We start from the raw sequence: 20,890 nt of genomic DNA, 5'->3' as shown, positions 1-20,890 counted from the left end.
ACTCTTTCCAGATCTGCAAGGTTTTGACTGCAAAATCCAGTCACCGTCTTAGGGTTGTTCCCTTGTATGTTATGAGTTGCTTTTCTCTTGCTGTTTTTAAAATGCCTTGTCTTTGGATTTTTGGCAACTTGATTATACCATCTTGATGAAGACATTTTATATTCTACTTATTTGGGGTTCTTTGGAATTTATGGATCTTGATGTTTATTTCTGTCCCCAGATTTGGAAAGTTTCCTGTCATGTGTCCTTAAACAACCTTTTTCTGCCCTTTCTTTTTTATAATCCTTTGAGACTTATTTTTATTCTTACTTCTTTTTACATTCAACCAATGTATATCCTTACAATCTTGAAAATGAATTTTTCTGGCATGAATACACTGTATGCTAGACCAGTCAAAGAAATTATCATACACATTGTCATCAACAGATAATTTTCCTTTTTTTTTTTTTTTTTTGTCCTTTAAATGTTTTGACTCTTCTTTAATTCCCCATTGATTCCTTCCTTCTTTCCATTCCCCATCTCCCACACACTCCTCCCAGACTGTCTCTGGTATCCATAGTTTCTTTTCATGCTTTTATTTATGCCTTCCAATTTTTCAGTTTCTGCCATAGAGTGCATACATTCGATAAGTGGGGACATACAGTGCCTCTCTTTCATAGTTTGGCTTGCTCTGCCTAGCATTAAATCTTCCATATTCACCCACTTTCTATCAAATGCCAGGACCTCATTGTTTTACTATGGCTGAATAGTATTCCTTAGTGTATATGTGCCACACTTTTCAAAATCATTCATCTGTTCTTGGACATTTAGGTTGATTCCAATTGTGAATAATGTTGCAATAAACATGGATGTGCAAGTGGTTTTCTAACAGAGTATATTCCTGTCCTTTGGATAGATACCCAGGAATGGAACTGCTGGATTGTATGGTAGTTCTTTTTGTAGAACTTTGAGGAACTTCCATATTGTTCTTGACAGTGGCTGTACTTATTTACATCCTCACAGCAGTGTATGAGAGTTTCCTTTTCAAGATAACTTTATCAGAACTTATTCTTTCTTTTTTTAATCTTATCCATTCTGACTGGAGTTAGATGGTATCTCACTGTGGTTTCAATATGCATTTTCCCTTACAATAATGGAGGGTCTAGCATTCTTTCATATACTTTTTGGCTGTTCATATGTCTTCCTTGGAGAGTTTTCTGTTCAGTTCATTTGCCCATCTTTTAATAGGATTGGTTATGTTTTTGGAGGGAAGCTGCTTGAATTCCGTGTGTATTTTGGTTATTAGTCCCTTATCCAAGGGAGAATTTGCAAATATATTTTCCCATTCCAAGGGTTGTCTCTTAACTATAATTATTATTTATTGCTGTGCATAAGCTTTTTTATCTGATGTAATTCCACTTGTCTTTTTTTGACTGTTTTTTTCTTTTTTTGGAGAGGTTTTTCTTTTTCTTTTTTTTTTCCTTATTGGGTGCGTGCGCTTGCCAGAAAGACAGAGAGAGACAGAGAGATAGAAAGCAAGAAATCACCTCCTAGAGGGTATGGCCACACCACATTCCCTTCTCCTCCATTCTCCTCTTGGGATCTTGGGCACACACGCACACGTGCCTGGCTTGAGTTTAAGACACCGGGTCCAGGACATGATCCGCGGTCGACTACATGGGAATCCAGCGACATAGCCATTATACTAACTGCTGGTCCCCTTCTTTTGACTTTTTTGTGTTGGCTTCAAAGGTCTTATTTAAGAAGTCCTTGCCCATTCCGATGTCTCCAAGAGTTCTCCCTGTGAAGTTCACCAGCAGTTTTATAGTTTGAGGTCTTACACTTAGATCTTTGATTCATTCTGAGTTGATTTTTGTTAATGGTGAGAGAGAAGGGTTTAGATTAATTTTCCTTCTCTTTTGAGACTTCTTAATGTGTACATTGTTTCACTTGATGTTTTTCTTCAAGCTCTGTAGGCTTTCTTTACTCTTTCATTCACTTTTCTTCTTGTTTCTCTGACTGGGTAATTTTAAATAATTCGTCTTTGAGTTCACTGATTCTTCCTTCTGCTTTGTTTAATCTTCCATTGAAGCTCGCTATGAAATTTTTCAATTCAGACATTCTGTAGCTCAAAGATTTCTGTTTGTTTCTTTTTAATGATTTATAATTTCCACTGAATGTCTCATATTGTTTATGAATTGTTTCTGATATCATTTAGTGTTCTATCTTATTTATTGTAGCTCAGTATAATTCTTTAAGAGGTTTTTTGAGGTATCTTTCAGGAAATTTAGGCTTCCATTTCTTTCAGATCAGCTACTGGAGCTTTATTTTGTTCCTCTAGTGGTATCATGTATTTTTTTTTTTAATATTTCTGTTCCTTGAAGACTTGCATTGCTTATTTGCATTTGAGAAAATAGTCACTTCTTCCAGTTTTTACTGGCTGCCTTCAGGAGAGAAAGCCTTTCACTAGTGTACCTATCTAGAGATTCTGGTAATCTCTCAGGCCTTTTTTATGGCTATACCTACTCTATTCCACTTCCTTCTTATGGGAGAAGTCTTAGAATTTTATGCCTTCTATTGATACCATAAAGAAAAGCCTGGTGTTGACAGCCTCAAATTTATTTCCTCCAGGGCAGTGCTCTGATTGCTCAGGGCTGGAAAACTTCTCCTGATCTAGCAGAATTGAGGTGGCTGCTAATATCTCCACCTATTGTTGAGATGTGTGCTGTCTGTGGGAGGCCCATGTGTACCATATGTGGGGATGTGTATGATGCTCAGGAATGCATGGGACTTTGGTCATGGTATGCATCAGTCAGTTAGTTGGACAAGTCCACACGTGAGTCATCCTGAAGGATTTGTGGGTGGACCTCTTGATGAAGTCTCTGAGCCAGTTAACAGAATCTACGGTCAGCTGTTATGATCAGTGTACTGTTTGCTATGAGATCCTACCCTTCTCCCTCCTCCAAGCTACTTCCAGATAATTCAGCTGTACTGATCCCTTCAGTGTTCTGGTTTGGATGAGATGGATATGAGTCTCTTGGGCAACATCTTGTAAGGCTGGAAAAATAGCCATTCCTTTTGCTCTCAATTTCCCTGTGGCATAAGTTATGGATCAAAGGGACCTGTCTTAGCACTAACCAGTTGCATTGTTGGGAAAAGGTGGTATGGATGACATGCAACTATTCTTATTACCTTCTTCAATGCATCCACTCTAAGATTTTTTTGCACTAAGGTGCTGGAAAGTCAGCTAGAATCTGGGCCTTTCACAGAAGTATTTTCTTATGTGGATTGTTGGTTAAATTGTTTTGGTTGGTATAAGAGTGCTAGAATATTCTGGTATATATTCTCTCCCCTTTAGAAGATAATTTATTTCTTCAGAGAGAGAGAGAAAGAGAGATAGCAAACCGCCAACAAGCTCTTGACACCATGATCAACCTCCAGCATTTGGCAGACCTGGATCATGAGCAGGCTTATGCCTGGCATACTCAGGGAGGCCTCCAAACTTGCAGAAAATTGCATTTTGCCACTGTGCCATCATCTTGATCCCTGCTTCCCATTTTCAAAAAGGATTTTTACATCTATGAATGGAAAAGTTTGGCCTGCCGGTTTTTTTTTTTCCTTGTTTTATTCATTAGATTTTGATACTTATGTATAAAAGTAGGTTAAAATAGGTAGAGCAGATTTATCGTTTGTAATTCTCTGGAAGAATGTGAGCTTTATGTTATTTTTCCTTAAGTATTTGATAAAATTCATCAGTATGGCTACTAAGGTTACTGTATTTTTTCCATTGGATATTTTTATTAAAAGATTCGATTTCCTTTATAGATACAGTAGCATTCATATTTTTAACTTTTCTTGGTTTGGTTGAATAATTTTTGTTTTTAAGAAATATGAACTTTTTTTTTTGGAGAGGTTTTTGCTATAGGGCGCGTGCACTCTCCAGACAGACAGAGACAGAGAGACAGAAATCGAGAAATCACCCCCAGGGGGGATGGCCATGCCGCAATCCCTTCTCCTCCATTCTCCTCTCGGGATCTTGGTCACAAATGCACATGCGCCCGGCGTGAGTTTAAGCCACTGGGTCCGGGACTCAAACCACAGTCGACTACATGGGAGTCCAGTGACATAGCCATTATGCTAACTGCTGGTCCCAAGAAATATGAACTTTTAATCTAAGTTGTCAAAGTCAACAAAAATTTACTTGTGATATGTTATTATCTTCTTAATATCTATAAGAACTGTAGTCATATTCTCTCTTCTGATATAATTAGTTTATGTATTTTTCTTTTCAGTCTGACTGAGGGTTTCTCACTTTGGTTAATCTTTTCAAAGAATATAGTTTAGGCTTTGTTGAGTCTCTTGGACATTTAATTCACATTTTATTGATTTTTTTATCTTCCTAATTATTTTCTTTGTATTTTGTTTTCTGCTATTTTTCTAGTTTATTGATAATCCATTTAAAGCTGTAATTTCTTTCTAAATGCCAGTTTTTGCTGCTTCTTATGAATTTTGATATGCGGTATTTAAATGATCATTCCATTTAAGATATTTTCATATTTCAGATGTGACTTATGTGTTAATCATTGTTGTATTAGAAGTATATAGTTCAAGTAGTTGAAGTGTATAATTCCAAGTAGTTGAAGATTTGCTAATTAAATATTATATTGATTGCTTGTTTGATTTCCTTATTTTCATAGAACAGATTTTGAATATTTAAAATTACCTGAAGTTTTTCAACTTTGATTTATGACCCAGCAGTTAGTCAGTTTTGGTAATATTTCCTGTGAATTTGAAATGAGTTTTAAACTACCTTTATTGGTGCAGTGTTGTATACATTGTCAATTTTTTTTGTTTGTTTATTTCATTGTTCTGCTGTTCTGTAGCAATATAACTTTGATTTTTTTGGAGGAAGTTCTTGACAAATATGGTTGTTCTACAAGGTATTGTGCTTAAGTCTCCAACATGTTTGTGGATTTTCCTTTTCTACCTTTTGTAGTCAAATTTTGCTTTACATATTTTGAAGTTTTGTTATTATGCATACTGATTGAGAATTGTTATTCTTTTTAAAAATTTTATTTATTAATTCATTTATTTTTAATTTGACCAGAGAGAGACACAGAGAGTGAGAAAGCAAGCCACCAGGTTCAGGACTTGAACCATGGTCAGCCATGTGGGAGTGTCCAGAGCTTTAATCACCACACCACTTGCTGTCCCCCCTGTTATTTATTCTTTTTTTTTTTTTTTTGGAGAGGTTTTTGCTATAGGGCACATGCACTTGCCAGAAAGACAGAGAGAGACAGAGAGATAGCAAGCAAGAAATTATCCCCTGGCGGGGATGACCACGCTGCAATCCCTTCTCATCCATTCTCCTCTCAGGATCTTGGGCATGCATGCACATGTGCCTGGCTTGAGTTTAAGCCACTGGCTCCGGGACTCGAACCACGGTCAACTACATGGGAGTCCAGCAACATAGTCATTATGCCAATTGCTGGTTCTCCTCCCACCCCATTATTTATTCTTAACTGAGTAATACATTTATAATTATGAGATGTTCTTTTAAAATCTCTAGTAACATTTTTGACTGAAAATCTATAGTCTTATATTAGGAAGTTTTATTAGAGTTTTAAAAATATTAATATTTTCTCATGTATGACCTTTTTACATTTAAATAATATTTTCAACTTTTCTATGTTTTTATATTTAAAATTTCTTCTGTACATCAGTGGCTTAGTGTTTAGATTTCTTAGCTCCATTCTTATAATCTTAATTCTTTATGTTACATTTTAATTTTTTAAAGTTTAGTTTTTTCTTTCAGGGAATGAGAGACAAAGGCAGAGAGGAAAAGAGAGAAAAAGAGAGAGAGAAGGATGAGTACCCTCAACAGGCTCTCATGACCTGACCCACCCTCCCCAGCTTTCGCAGCCAGCCAGAATCATGGCTGTATGTACCTGAATTGTACAGGTTGAGGAACTAAAGCAACCACCTTCCTTATGGCTCTGTCTTCATTTGAGCAGGACATTACTGTCAGAACGTATTGCTCCCTACTTAGATGCTCTCAACAAATATTTATCTGAAGAATTAAATGGCTTTTCTAAGTCCATGATATCATGGGTCTGGCTTTGACTCCCTGTGATTTTTCTTTCAACTTTTTAACTGCTAGATTTGATTTAATAAATGAATGCAAAGTATTACTAATGAAAATTGGTATCAGTATTAGTAAAAGAGACTACATTTGGCCATTAGAAGAATAATTCAGATTCATAGTTATCTTTAAGACATTATCTTTAAAGCAAAGAAGCATGTGTTATTCTTAGTTTGTAAACTATTGATTTTAGAGCACCACTGAAACTCTACTACACATATAATTAGTGTTTTATAAGAGAACAGTATTTTTGTCTCTAAAAGTGCAGTTGATTTCTGAGAGTTCTGGTGCCTTAAAAAGACAAATTTTGGAGAAAGAGTGCTAAAATGTTAATGTTTCAGAAGAGGTCTTTTTTTTTTCTTTTTTTTTTTTTTTTTTGTATTGCCAGGGTTATAATTTCTCTTCCGTGACTTTGACCATCTACAAAAGGGACATTTCAGAAATATATTTAATGATCTTACTTAACCGAAGACATAGGTCTGGCAGGACAAAGATAAAAAGTCATAATTGCCAATAAAAGCATAAGATTACATAAGCAATATTGTAAGGAAATCAGCTCATATATTTTTGGGAATAATAAAAAAAAATCTCTTTATCCCCAAATGAACCATACCTTCCACAAATTTAAGTTTTCTGTGTACTACTTTTTTTTTTTTAAATAGAAATGACTACATTTTATCTACTCCACTATTTCTTATAGGCTGCTCCATTATTTTAAGGAACATAAGTAAGTAAAAGTAATACCAATTAAACTTTTTTTTATTTTTCTTTTTGCTATGGTTTGTCTCCCAATGGTTCATGTGTCAGAATTTGGCCCCTATTTGTAAGGGCATGGTGAAAGCTTTAAAAGGGAGACCAACTCTCAATGTGGGCAAGCACTATCCCATCAGCTGGGAATGTGGGAGGGACAAACAGGAAGTGGAGAAGTGTGCCTCCTCTCTCTCTTCAAGTTCTTGTGGACCTGCCTGCTTCTCTTGGCCACGTTGTGATGCCAGTCTCATGTTATTCGGCTTTCAGCCATCAGAAGTATGAGCTAAATGAATCTCTGTTTTTTTTTTTTTTAATTTCATTTTATTTATTTGCATTCATTCACTGTACATCATTACAGCGTACAAAATGAGATTTTCCATCCAGAGTACACTGTATATTGTCTCAATCAAGCACATCAACAAACATGTTATTGTCAGCAAATGATCTTCCATTTCTTGTTTTCTGTATGTTTTACTTTTTTCCCCCCATCCTTGATTCCCTATCTCTTACCCTCTGCCATCTCCCACTCTCCTCCCACACTAAAATAAATCTCTATTCTTCATCAATCACGCATCTAAGGTAATCTGTTTAACAATGGACTGATACACTAAGAATACATATTTTATTGAAAGAACGATATTTTTTAAAGCATGTTTTTTTAATTAATTATCACTCTTGTGTATATCTTTTTAGAGAAAAATATAAATTGGGCAGTATTTTTCTAAGGCATCATCACCTGAGTCTGAGTACTGAGTCACTCTGCTTCAGATTCATTAGTTTCTGTGCTTTCCCACACAGTATCAGCTGCTCTGTGCTCAGGGGTATTAATGTTGAATCATTTCTTTTTTTCTTAAAAAGTGTTTACTTATTTCTTCTGTGAATGAGTGATGGGGGAGAGAGAGAGATACGGAAATGGAGATGGAGACAGCACCCTTAACATGGTCTTTTTGCTGCAATCTACACTTGCCTTATCCAGCCCTGATCACAGACATGCATGTACCCAGTATACTCAGGCAGGTCTCCGGATGTATAAATCCTTCCCATATGGGTCAGATTTTGCAGAAGGTCACACTTTTTGGCTACACCACTATACAGCCCCCAATGTTGGATTATTTCTTCAAAGAACACTTTAATATTTTCTATGGATTTTATTTCAAGGGTTTGGCGTGTATTCTGCATGTTTTGGTGATCTCATCAGATGGTTTACCTCACAACTAGACTCCTATTTGTTTTTCATATTGTTTGCAAATAGTTTGTTGTCCAAATATGAAAGGGTCAGCGTTGTTGCATCAAACTGTCAGAAGGCATGGCTAAATCTGTGCTTGGTCAGGCAGTGATAATTACATAAGAACTGCTACCTGGCTGGCAGCAAGGCAAGACCATCCTGATTTCAGATGTTTTAAAATATAAACAATGTACCCATCAACAACAAAATGGTTAAATGCATTTTGCACACTCAGTAGTACTATACAGTACAGTATGGTTGACTGTCACAAACTTGATGTTAGCAAAAAAAAAAAAAAAACAGGCACAAAAAACAATGTGTACTGTGTAATTCCCATTTACATAGCATATAACAAGAGAAAAAAAAGTCATATATTATATTAGAAGTTGGGATAAACATTAGGATTATAGTTATGAAGGATATGACTGATGGAAGTTGTGACTGAAAGGGGACATATTTCCAAGTTCCTTGATTTGAATACTAGTTACATGTGTTCACTGCATAAAGATTTATTGAGCTGTACAGTAATCTTTATGCATTTTCTATATGCATATTACACTTTAATAAAAAAATGTACTAGTTCTAGGGAACAGCAAGTAATAAGGTAATATCGTGGTTAAGATAAACTGGTCTCTCACATAGTCAACTATGGTTTGAGTCCCAGACCTGGTGGCTTGCTTTCTCACTATGTCTCTCCCCCTCCCCCGTCCCCCATCTCACTGGTGAGCACACACACCCTATTACAAATTTATAATAATAAATAAAATAAAATAATTCTTTTTTTTCTTTCTTTATTATTTTTTTTTTTGGAGAAATTTTTGCTGTAGGACACATGCTCTTACCAGATAGACAGAGAAAGACAGAGAGATAGAAAATGAGAAATCACTTCCTGGAGGGGATGGCCACACTGCAATCCCTTCTCCTCCATTCTCCTCTTGGGATCTTGGGCACGCATGCACACGCTCCCGGCATGAGTTTAAGCCACGGAGTCTGGGACTTGAACCGCGGTTGACTACATTGGAGTCTAGTGACATAGCCATTATGCTTACTGCTGGTCCCAATTCTTTTTCTTTTTCCTTTTTTTTTTTTTTTTAAAGAACAAGTTCTCAAACATTGTCTCATTCTCCATTAGAGTGCTGTAGTCTGTTTGTTATGGGTGACGATTCATGAGACCATCATTTTTCTTGGTTTCATTGCTCCAATAAGCTGAAGTCAGATCTAGAACTTGTGACTGGATAACTTTTGCATTATTTTAGTCTTTTTGCCTGTAATGCATCAGATCAGAGAAATTTTCCGTAGTATTAGTTTTTGATATGCCTTATGAAATTTCTAATTAATAGAATTCACAAAGATCAGATGCTATCATGATATGCTCATAGTAGAGACACATGCTAGTGACCACTTTCATTTTACTTCATTTCTACATGTAATGTGTTTTCTTGTCATTTAATATAGTGTGTTGTTTTAGGCATCAGTAACAGTTGTTATGATTCAAGTGCCAGTGTATTAAAGATATTCCTGGAAGGGATTTTATTGAACAGTGCTTAGTGTTGTGCTACTAGAAACATTTAATTTTAGCAAGGCTTCAGAGTAGCATTTGCTGGAAAATCTGTTGTAATAATTGTAGTCTGTTCTTAATAAGATATGAAGTGTTCTGCTATTTAAATCTTAAATCCTGGTTCTAGCTCTGCCACCAGCTAGCCATGTCTGCTTATTAGGCCAGTAATTTATTTACTTTAATTTATGTATCTATATCTCTCTATTTATTACCTTACAGTATTTCTATTACTTTGTCCACTTTCTCTTATACAACAGAAGACCACAGATGGGTAATTTATAAAGAAAACAAGTTTGTTTGTATCATGGATCTGGAAGCTGTGAAGTACCAGATCAAATGGCTACATCTGGTGAACACCTCCGTGTTACATCATAATATGGCAGAAGGTGTCATACAGATGTAAGAGTGTGCAAGACAGAGAGAAGGGGACCAAACTGCCACAATATTTTACCTACTATTGTAATAATGGCATTAATCTATTCACAAGGGTGAGACCTCATGACCTGATACCTCTTAAAGGTCACCTCTTTGCATACAGTCACAATGGCAATAAAATTTCAATATGAGATTTGGATAGGCCATTTAGACTATAATATACATTTAGACTATAATGTACTCCTATACATTAATCACGTGTCTTGAATCTATGTTCTAATCAGAGGCAACAGCAACATGCTTTTGGAAATGGAACCTAGTTAAGGTATAAAATATTGGAGTTAGACAGATTCTAACTTTGCTCTGGGATGTGGTCACACCACAATTCTTTTTCCTCTATTTTCCCATTCTGTCAGAATTTTGGTAATGCACACATACATGCCTGGTGTAATTTTCAAGCTACAGGGACCAAGATTCTAACTGGAGTCAGTCACATGGAACCTGGATTTCTATGTCAGGGCTTAACTGCTGTGATAGGGCTGGGCCACAGAACATTAATTTTCGTTATGATTTATTCCATTTTATTTTTTCTTTTGTTACTTATACTTATGGTGTTATATCTAAGAATCCATTAAACTTTTTTTTTTTTGAGAGATTTTCAGTGTAGGGCACGTGCGCTCGCCAGACAGACAGAGACATAGAGACAGAAATCGAGAAATCACCCCCCAGGGGGGATGGTCACGCCGCAATCCCTTCTCCTCCATTCTCCTCTCGGGATCTTGGGCACGCACGCACACGCGCCCGGCGTGAGTTTTAAGCCACCGGGTCCGGGACGTGAACCGCGGTCGACTACGTGGGAGTCCAGCGACATAGCCATTACGCTAACTGCTGGTTCCCCATTAAACATTTTTATTCATCTATTTTTATATACTTATTTGTGCTGTTATTCATAATTTCTTATCCATGTTAGAGATGTTTTTCCTTTATCTTTTTGAGAATGCTAAATTTATTTATTTTTAAATATTCATATTTTTATCATTAAAAGTTTAGCACATCTGAAGTATTTTCTCAATGGTTGATTTTATTACCTTAGCATTGTATTTCTTTATGTAACTTAAAATTTTGGTTCACAATCACACTTTGAGTGGGAGGAGTTTTGTTTTCTCTTTTTTTCTATTCTGTATGTGCTTACTTTTCCCTGGATTTTTTTTTTTGTGTGTGTGTGTGTGTGTTTGGTTGACTTTTTGGTTTGCAGAAGGCCATTTCCTGGTCAGGAGCTTGAATTGGTTCTTTCTTCCTTTTTAGACTTACTTCTGTAGCTCATAGATCTATACATTCATGGCAAAATTCTGTTTGACTCCTGTTCACGATTTGAGAGCCTCCTACCACATCTTGGCTAGGTGTAAACGTGACTCCAGTGCCCCGTCTCCTGTTGACCACTTTCAGTTCTCGTTATCTCACAGGGCTGAACACTTTATTTTCTGCCTTTCTCTTGCTCTAGAGCCCAACAAGATTTAGGCTTCATTTACCACTTTATTTCTGATTTGCTGCTGGTTTATTTGTTGTCTATATTTTAATGACTTTGTTTAGAATAAAGGAATTATTTCAAAGCAAGGATATACAATGCCATTTGACTGTAAATTCTCACCAGTGAATTTTGAGAAATTTAGCTGTCTCTGGTTTGGAGACTTCAGTATGGAATAAACCTCTAAAAAACTCTTGTCCTATAAGGAAATAAAGAGAACATGGATGACTATGGAAGATTTAATGCTAAATGAAGTAACTCAGGCTATGAAAGGCAGGCATTGTGTGTCCCCACTTCCCACTTAATATATACTGAATGTCTGCACTCTGTAGCAGAAACCGAAAGATTGGAAGGTACGATAGCAAAGGGAAGCCAGCTGTAGACACTAGAGACAGTGTAGAAGAGGCTGGATAATAGGGAATGGGTAATAGGATGTGGGAGGAAGGAGATCAGGCAAAAAACAAACAAAAAAAGAAACAAAAAAACAAAACAAAAAACAACTAAACGTTTAATAGACAAAAAAATGAAAAGTTATCTGTTGATGACGATGTATATGTTAATGTCGTTGACTCAACTGATATGCACTGTATCCATGCTGGAAAAAAACATGTGCACTATAAAGATGTATAGTGATTAAATGTAAATAAAAAAATTAAAACACCATAATAAGAAAAGGAGAAAGCAGTTTTGTATGATAACCAGTAGTTAGGTTTAGCTGGCATTTAAAATGTTAAATATTGTTCTAGGGAGAGTTTAGACAGATAGTCCTCAGATTTATTAACGTGCTAATCTTCCTGTCCCCATACAGTATCTTCTGGTAGTGTTGCAGTAAGTGTGTGTGTGTGTGTGTGTGTGTGTGTGTGTGTGTCAAGAGAGAAGAAGTAGAAATTATGTTTCTGATCTGATTTTATTATAACTATGCTGATGACAGAAGGGAGTCAGATGTGAAGGTATATTTAGTAAGTAAGTATTCAGAACATTCTGAGTTTCAGGTAACCTTATGTGTACCAACACCCTTCAGACCCTAAATTTTGAAACTTCTGTGTCATTCTCGCAAAGCATTGGGTAAGACAGATGAATGCACAGTTCATACTGTTAATTACCAGTATTAATTAGCTGTTATTTATTTTTTTTTTTTTGAGAGAGAGAGATTTTTGTTTTAGGGCGCATGCACTTGCCAGAGAGACAGAGAAACAGAATTTGAGAAATCACTGCACAGGGAGGATAGCCGCACCACAATCTCTTCTCCTCCATTCTCCTCTGGGATCTTGAGCACTCATGCACACATGCCCAGTGTGAGTTTTAAGCCATCAGGTCCTGGACTTGAAGCATGGTTGATTACATGGGAGTCTAGCAACGTAACCATTATGCCATCTGCTGGTTCCAATGAACTGTTAATTTTTAGATTCCAAAATAGATAATAAAGGAAAGATAAAAATTGTGAGACTAGATGACTTTCCTGTTATAAATAAAGTGACAGTAAGTTCTGCATGTGGGTCGGATGTTCTCATAGGAACTATGAGTTTTTTTAATCATTGCATGTGTGTGGCAAGGGTTTGGCTAGTGTACCAAATGGTGAGGTTTAAGTTAACTAAACTTAGACCACAATTATAAAAGCTACAGCATAGCATGGTGTTTAAATCATCTAGCATTGTACTGCTGGGGCACTTTGCTGTATAACCTTGGACAAGTTAAATGCCCCATCGATATTTCCTCATCTGTAAAACACAGGTGATAGTGGTATATATGTTGTCAAGTGTTAATTGAAAGTGCTTATGTCAAGAGCTGATAGTGCATCTACCTGTACATGGGTACTCAATTGCTGTTAGCTGTTCTTAATGATACCTTAATAGGGATCCATAGTTTGTGTATAAGTTGCCAAAATGCAGCCAATTACAATAATTTATTTTGTTATCGAAACACCAGTTACTATGTATTATTAGCATCAAGTATCTACTCGATGAATGCATTTTAAAGTAGTATCATCTTGGAAATAGTGGGAAATCAGTGCAATAATAAATATTTGTATTTGATATTTTAGTGTTAAAATTATGAAAACCTACTTGACATCCTAGCGGATACTGAACTGCTCCTCTCCAGTGCATGTTGTCAGACATATTCTCCCTCCCATGAACACACATGTAACCTTGTAATTTTTTAATGGCATGCCTTACAATCTTATATTTTTCATCTACACTGCTATATGATTTATTGTTTAAACTGAAATATTTTGGAGTGTAAAAGGCACTGCTACTAATGCTGATAATGGAACATTATCAGATGGCAAAATGCAGAAAAATCCTGGGTTACCCAGGCTACTGTACCTCTCTTCCTCTTTAAGATGACTGATCGATCATTTTTATATTCTACAGAGTACCTGCGGCTGTGTTGGCAGTGTAGGTGATCAATAAATATTTTTTGAAAGAATGATTAAATAGAACCTGGATAATAGGCAAACAATGAATTTTATTTTTTTAATGCTAGAGGGTGAATGAATGTGTGCATGTGTGTGTGAGAGAGAAAGAATCCCTTAACACGGCCCGATCACGTAGTCTTTTTCCCTCCAATTCTGTATCGCATCAGGATCCCAGGCACATATACATGCCTAGGATATTTTTCAAGCCGTTGGGACGCAAACTCTAGTTGGCCAGGTGGAATCCCACTTCCTCTGTGCAGAGTCTAACTGGTGCACTATGGGGCTGGCCCAACTATGAACTATTTGTATTATTTATAGACTCCTTTAATTTCAAGAATTGAAAATATTAAGATGCTTTCTGAGTAATGGTCTAATTTGTCTTTTTAACTAGGAGGTCAGTAAGACAAGTGTTTAACAGTGAGCAGATAGAGAATTCTAACTAAGGAAGATCAAACTGCTTAAGAGGATTAATTTTAAAAAATGGACACTATTGCCAATTTTTTTACAGAACTAAAAATCATTTATATATATTTGTCTATCTTGTCTCTAATTAAAATTGCCTTGTCTGTTTTGGTTGGTGCTTGACTCATGTTCCAAAACTAGAATACACTGGGGTACATCTTGGTCCTCTTGACATTAAAAAAATACTATTTAAAAGTATTTTTAAATACTATTTAAAAGTTCTCTAATAAATCACTTTGTCTTTTATGGTTGGTGCCTGGCTGTTGTTACAAAACTAGAATACACTGGGGTGCAGCTTGGCCCTGCTGTCATTCGCCTTTACTTCTCATTAGTGTGCTTTATACTTTGACATTAGTCTTTCTTGATTCTAACAACTTTGTATTTCTTCAAAATTCAGCAAGGAGGTATGTGGCTGATGAGACATTTGGGGTCCTGTGGGTGTAGACCATGTATAATAGGCAATCAGAATAATCCATGTATTTTGATACAATGTCAGTGATATCAACTTAAGCTTGTGTCAAAAGAAGTGTTCTGTTTGGTTGGTTAATATAAATTCTCAGAATTAGCATTCTAAGGGATTATGTAAAATCTTACTGTAACTGTCCTTCTGTATATCAGGCTATTTATTTATCTATCATCTATCTTCTATGTATTATAGTGAATGGTATATTTGACTCTTTTTTTTTTTTTTTCTGGCAGCACAATCTTATGTAGATTGTTAGGTATCTTTCATATTTTTGCTTTATTTCCAAATCTAAAGGGCATTCCGTTGTTACCAGATTGTATTTTGAAGTTTCTCCTTGATGTAAAAGCTTTCATTGTTCTGTAACATATAATAATATAAATTCAGGCTTTTTTGTTTTTAACAAATCAGGGTTTTTCAGATAATTACCAGGAATTAGCAAGGCAGATTGCTGAGGTAGTGAGGAGAGAATTTCACTAGCCAGATGACTTCAGTTCGACAAGTCATGGGGTGTTACTCATTGTGAGAGGCAAGCCGGCCTTGGCAGAGCTTATGTCTGTGCAATAATACTTTGCTAAAGGCATCAAGTCTAAGCTGTTCATTTGCATAGACGTTCAGAGTGTTACCAGGAGCTAGGCTTGATAAATTGTATTTACATCCTACAAAACGAATGTAATGTTATTGAATTTAGAAGGTAATTGCTTGTCATAAGGACATAAATATCATCTGACTAAAAGCAAATGGGTATCAGGAAGTGATTTTTTTGCTAATTTGTTTGTTTTTGTCTATTAAAGAAAAAAGGAAAAGGAGTTAAGTTTGAGAACTATGCTCATTCCAGTCACACTGGCAATCGTTCTAAAAAGAGTAATACATGGATTAAGAACTAATATCCATTGGACTTAAGGGCTTTAATTCAGAGAGATGTTTATGCATTGCAGGTCAACAAATATTTATTGGATCTGCCATGAGCCAGGTACTATCCAGACAGTGGAAAATTAGGAATGCTTACTCATAGTCCATGTCATCAGGATGCTTCCAGCCTCATAAGGGGAGCTATATGTGCAAATTTAAAAATATAAAGTGGTAAATGGTGTTTCTGAGATACGCATAAGTATTATAAAGTGTGGGCAAGATGCACTTGGCCCCTTGGGAGCAGGAAGTAAGCAAGGATGGATTTTCTGAAGGATGTGATGTTTGTATTAGTTGAGTCATAAAGAGTGAGTAAGAATTAGATTGAAAAGGGAGGGGCAGCTAGCAGAGAAGGTGTTTAGACACTGAGAGACCAGCAAAAGTATAGGGCTAAGAAATAGCAGGCACAATGTGTTGCCAAGACCTGTTCAATGATTGGAACATTAAATTGGAGCTGTTCAGAGTTAATAAAGATAGAAGAAGAAGATGTATTTATGAAATGTTTAGTAGATTAAAAGCCAATAAAACTTGGTGACAGTATCTGGGGTGTCATATAAAGATAAAATGATGGTGACTAGTCTCTGGCTCTGGCAAATTCAAGGCTGCTATTAGAGTTAGAAAAAGATGCATCTTGGGCAGATACAATCCTGTGTTAGGGGTGTCAGTGTGTGTGGAGCCCAGGGTGTGTTTCAGACTCCTTGCCTGCTGGCCTGGTGTTCTTGGGCAGTACATAGTCTGAAAAACTGTGAGGGACAGCTGTGGGCAAATGGGTCATCAGTTGTCATTACTGCACATAGGAGGAGAGATTAGAACTGGCAGGTAGGCAAGCGATAAGCTTGATTGTGAAAACACTGGGTTTCTAGTATTTGAAAAGTTATGGTTTAGGTGAAAATATCAATGAAGAAGAAGTTAGCCATCTATTGGGTTGTTGGAAAAGTCATGAAACATTTTTTGCATAGAAAACCAGAAAAGTGTCATGACTTTTTCAGACAACCCAGTATATCTGTATCTATATATCTGTCTGTCTGCCTGTCTCTCTCTCTCTCTCCATCTTTCACTGGGGACTATAGATGCTTTAGGGTTCTTAACCTTTTTTTAAAAAACTTACATGCTGTGGCTGCCAGATGGAATGATAGTTAAGGCAGCTGGAGCCTACATGGGTGACTGTGCAGTTCAAGTCCTAGACTTGATGTCTAGAAAAACACTGCTGAGTGAAGCAAGCCAGGCTATGAAGGAGAGACAATGTATGTCCCCACTTAATATATACCGAGTGTCCACACTCTATGACTGAAACTGATGGGCTAAAGGATGTACAAACATAAGAGATGGGTATGAGTGCCAGATGTGGTGTGTGTGGAGGAGTGGGGTCTGGGGAAAGACATCTGGAGGAGGGATACGGAGACAGAGCATTGTCGGGACAGGGAGGTAGTATATTTTGATCAACTGGACTGGGGAGAAATGTTCACATATTGAAATGTTCACTTTGTAAGCTAAATAATGCAATTGGATGTATAAAAAATGTAAATAAATAAATAGATTAAAGAAAGAAAGAAAGAAAGAAAGAAAGAAAGAAAGAAGTTGCAGTAATAAACAAAGAATACAATTTGAGGCATCACAAAAAAAAAGAAAAAGTATATATGCCCAAAATTCTGGGAGGAGAATGGAGGAGAAGGGATTGTGGTGTGATTATACTCTTATACTCCCTGGAGAATGCTTTCTCTTTCTCACATACACACGTATTCCTGTCCTATAGCAATTTAAAAAATTACATGCCAATCATTAATCTTATTCAGAATGAATGACTTTTTGAACCTTAATGACAGCAGTACTTGTATAGTAGTATATATATTTGTTCTCTAAATTGTTTTACCTGCTCTATACAAAACTCATCCTGAATAACTTTTCAAAGAATGTTTACTGGTTTTTATTAATATACTAATTAATGGTCTCGATAAATTGGATTGGTAATTTTTTTCTTATTTTCTTTGTTCCAGATTTCTGTGCTGTGCCTTTATGACTAAGGTCTCTTACTTAGAATACCTTTGCCTTGGACACTTGAAGACAGCCCAAACATGTAAGTAAAGAAATTATACAGGCAGATTACACTGTATTTGAGTTGGTTAGGTCAGCTAAGCAAAACAAAACAAAACAAAAACTAACAGTTTTATCATGGATAAGACTTAAAGCAATAGTACTAGTTTCCTTTGTGATACAAATTCTAGGTGAGGTAGAAAACCCATCTCTCTATAATTATTTTATTATTACATTAGTGGCTATAAAACCAACAGGAAATTTTTGTCAGCTTGTTATCAGGTTATTTATAACAAACAACTATAAAAAGCATAATTGAAAGCATGTGTTTTGTTTGCATTTGTAATTCTGAAGGGGCAACTCTTCTAACATTTTATGTGGTGTTATTTTACAGAAAGCAGAGTGGTATAGTGGCCATGAAACAGCCTAACAGGAAAAGGAAACTAGGTATGGATTCCAAGGAGCATTTGGATCAAGATGGATGCATGGTAAGTTATCAGCTCCTGGATCCTTCCAACAGATTGTGCTAACAGTTGACGTGTATGTAAAATAGTATAGTTCATAACTAAGGTTTCTTTGCCCGCTCTAAACTACTTCCTCCTGGTTGAATTTTATGTATAGTGGTATAGAAGATAAGTGTAATTAAAATTAAGATCTGGTACACTTATAAAGGTACTCTTAATTTTAAAGGTGAAAAGAGACTTTTTGTTTTAGAAAGATGGAAGTAATTGATCATTATCAAATAAACGACTAGAAGTTATGAACTATTTGGGGTTGTAATAGGGTTCTTCAGAAAAACAGAAACAACAGGATGTATATCTATTACAGTCTATTTATCTAGACTTATTTTCTTTCTTTATTTTTAGAGATTTTTGCCAGAGGGCACGTGCGCTCGCTGGAGCGGGAAAGCGCCAGAGACAGTGAGAGAGACAGAGACAGTGAGAGGGAAAAGAGAAGAGCCATGGGGGGAAGAGCCATGCTGCAATTCCTTCTCCTTTGTCCTCCTCTTGGGATTTTGGACATGCGTGCACTTGCGCCAGGCTTGATTTTCAAGCCATCTGGTCCAGGACTTGAGCTGTGGTTGACTGTGTGAGAGTCTAGAGACACAACCCCTACACCACTTATTGGCTTCTTATCTGGACTTATTTTCAGGAATGTAGTCATAGGGTAGCCCCTATACACAGGAAAGGCTGGCAGATTGGAGGTCTAAGAAAGAAGTAATGTTACAGTCTTCAGTACTAAAGTCAGTCAGGAGACACAATTCCTTTTCTTGTGGGACCTCAGTTTTTGTTTTTTATTTTTCTCTAAAGCTCTTCAATGATTGAATGAGACTTATCTGCATTATAAAGGGTCCATACTGTACTAAAAGCCTACTGTTAATCACATCTAAGAATACCTTTGCAACAACATCTAGACACCTAGAAGGTCTAATGCTCATCATGCCTCTAATTTCCTTGCTTGTACTGTAGCAGAATGACTGCAAGACCTCCTTGGACTGTTTTTAGGGATAGTGGGTCATTACAGCATTCTCATCTGTGACCCTTTCTTGCACTCTCATCATTTGGATGTGGATTTGGGGATCTTCATGTGGTTTGTGGTTTTTGGATTTACACATTACAGCTAGTGAAGTGATGTAATGTAGCACATTCTTTGATTTGATATAAAGTTAGGTGTAGTTTGATGAACTTAGGGCATTAAGTGAGATATTAAAAGCAACAGATCTGGTCTGAGGTTGATATTAAGTGAGATATTAAGTATAGGTCTGTGTCTGGCTCTAGAGCCACTTTCTCAGGCTTAGCCTCATTGGACGATGGGGTAATTAACATAAAATTGGGGTCCAATATTCAGGTTCAGATGGTATAGCTCTTAAATCAATTCCAGGAGACTTTAGTGTGCTAAGAACCTGCTGTTTAAGAGGTTACTTACACTTGGGAAAGCTTGTACCTGTGTCAGTTATCTGAGGATACCATTTTCTGTGCCATATCCTCAGAAGAAACAGAACATGAAGAAACTTAGGATTTGATATATTCCAAGTTATTCTTGATTAGTGGTTCTCCAAATGTGGCTCCCAGATCAGCTGCATCACTGTCCCCTGGAGATTTGCTAGAAATGCAGAAGGACCAGCAGGTGGTGTAGAGGTTACATTGCTGGACTCCCACATGGGTGACCGCAGTTCGATTCCTCGACCTGGTGGCTTGGCACTCATGCCAGGTGCCTATGCATGCATGCTCAAGATACCAGGAGGAGAATGGAGGAGAAGGGACTGCAGCATGGCTATCCCGCCTTGGGGTGATTTCTCACTTTCCTTCTCACTCTGTCTGTCTGTGTGTCTCTCCCTAGTGAGCGCATGCACCCTAAGGCAAAAGTCTCTAAACATAAATAAATAAAATAAATAAATAAATAAATAATTAAATAAAAAGAAATGTAGATACCAGGGCTCTAGTTCAGACCTACTGAGTCAAATTTTCTGAGTGTGAGTGTGGGGCCCAGCAATCTGTGTCTTAACAGTTCTTGTGATACTGATGCCTGTTTATGGTTGAGAACCATTATCCTTGAGAAATAACTAGATGTATCTTACCTAATCTTACTAATAATAAACCTGTGGTTCATCAGTGTTGGCTGGTGCATTTTTCTTATTTTAACATTTAAGAACACTTTTCTTCACTCAAATGTATTTTCTATCTTTTATCAGTTTCATTTCATTATGCTAAAGTTGTTATCCCTTTTGAGTACTCAGTTCTCTTGCCCTACAACTGGAATATTTAATCTTCTATTTCTTCTGCATTATCACAAATAGCATTTTTATCTAAAAGGTCAGCTCAGATTATGACTTAATTCTGATACTTTTACCATTATTTATATTCCACACTGGGATTCTTTCTTTTCTGAACTCCAGAGTGCTTGACACTTACATAGGTGCTGTTTTAGCAGGGGGGCTGAATTTCTAAAAATATCTGTTAAATTCTGTTTCTGGTGATTATTGGCATCTCTGTGCAAGTGGCATTTTCCATGCAAAATGGATCAATTTTAAGAAAATGATATTTTGAAGGGCTAT

General features: G+C 36.5%; 1 protein-coding gene across 1 annotated transcript in view; it reads left to right on the top strand.

Moving 5' to 3' along the window:
- Positions 1 to 20,890, top strand: part of L3MBTL4 (L3MBTL histone methyl-lysine binding protein 4) — a 494,670-nt gene that overhangs the window by 69,262 nt on the left and 404,518 nt on the right. The window contains exons 2-3 of the mRNA XM_006164002.3: positions 17,799 to 17,878; positions 18,230 to 18,323. Of these exons, the coding sequence (XP_006164064.1) occupies positions 18,252 to 18,323 (72 nt within the window). The 5' untranslated portion in view covers positions 17,799 to 17,878; positions 18,230 to 18,251. The remainder of the gene's footprint in view (positions 1 to 17,798; positions 17,879 to 18,229; positions 18,324 to 20,890) is intronic.

The sequence above is a fragment of the Tupaia chinensis genome, unplaced genomic scaffold (genome assembly GCF_000334495.1).
Source record: "Tupaia chinensis unplaced genomic scaffold, TupChi_1.0 Scaffold143584_1, whole genome shotgun sequence".
NCBI classification, from domain to species: Eukaryota; Metazoa; Chordata; class Mammalia; order Scandentia; family Tupaiidae; genus Tupaia; species Tupaia belangeri.
This window is presented reverse-complemented; position numbering and strand designations above follow the sequence as displayed.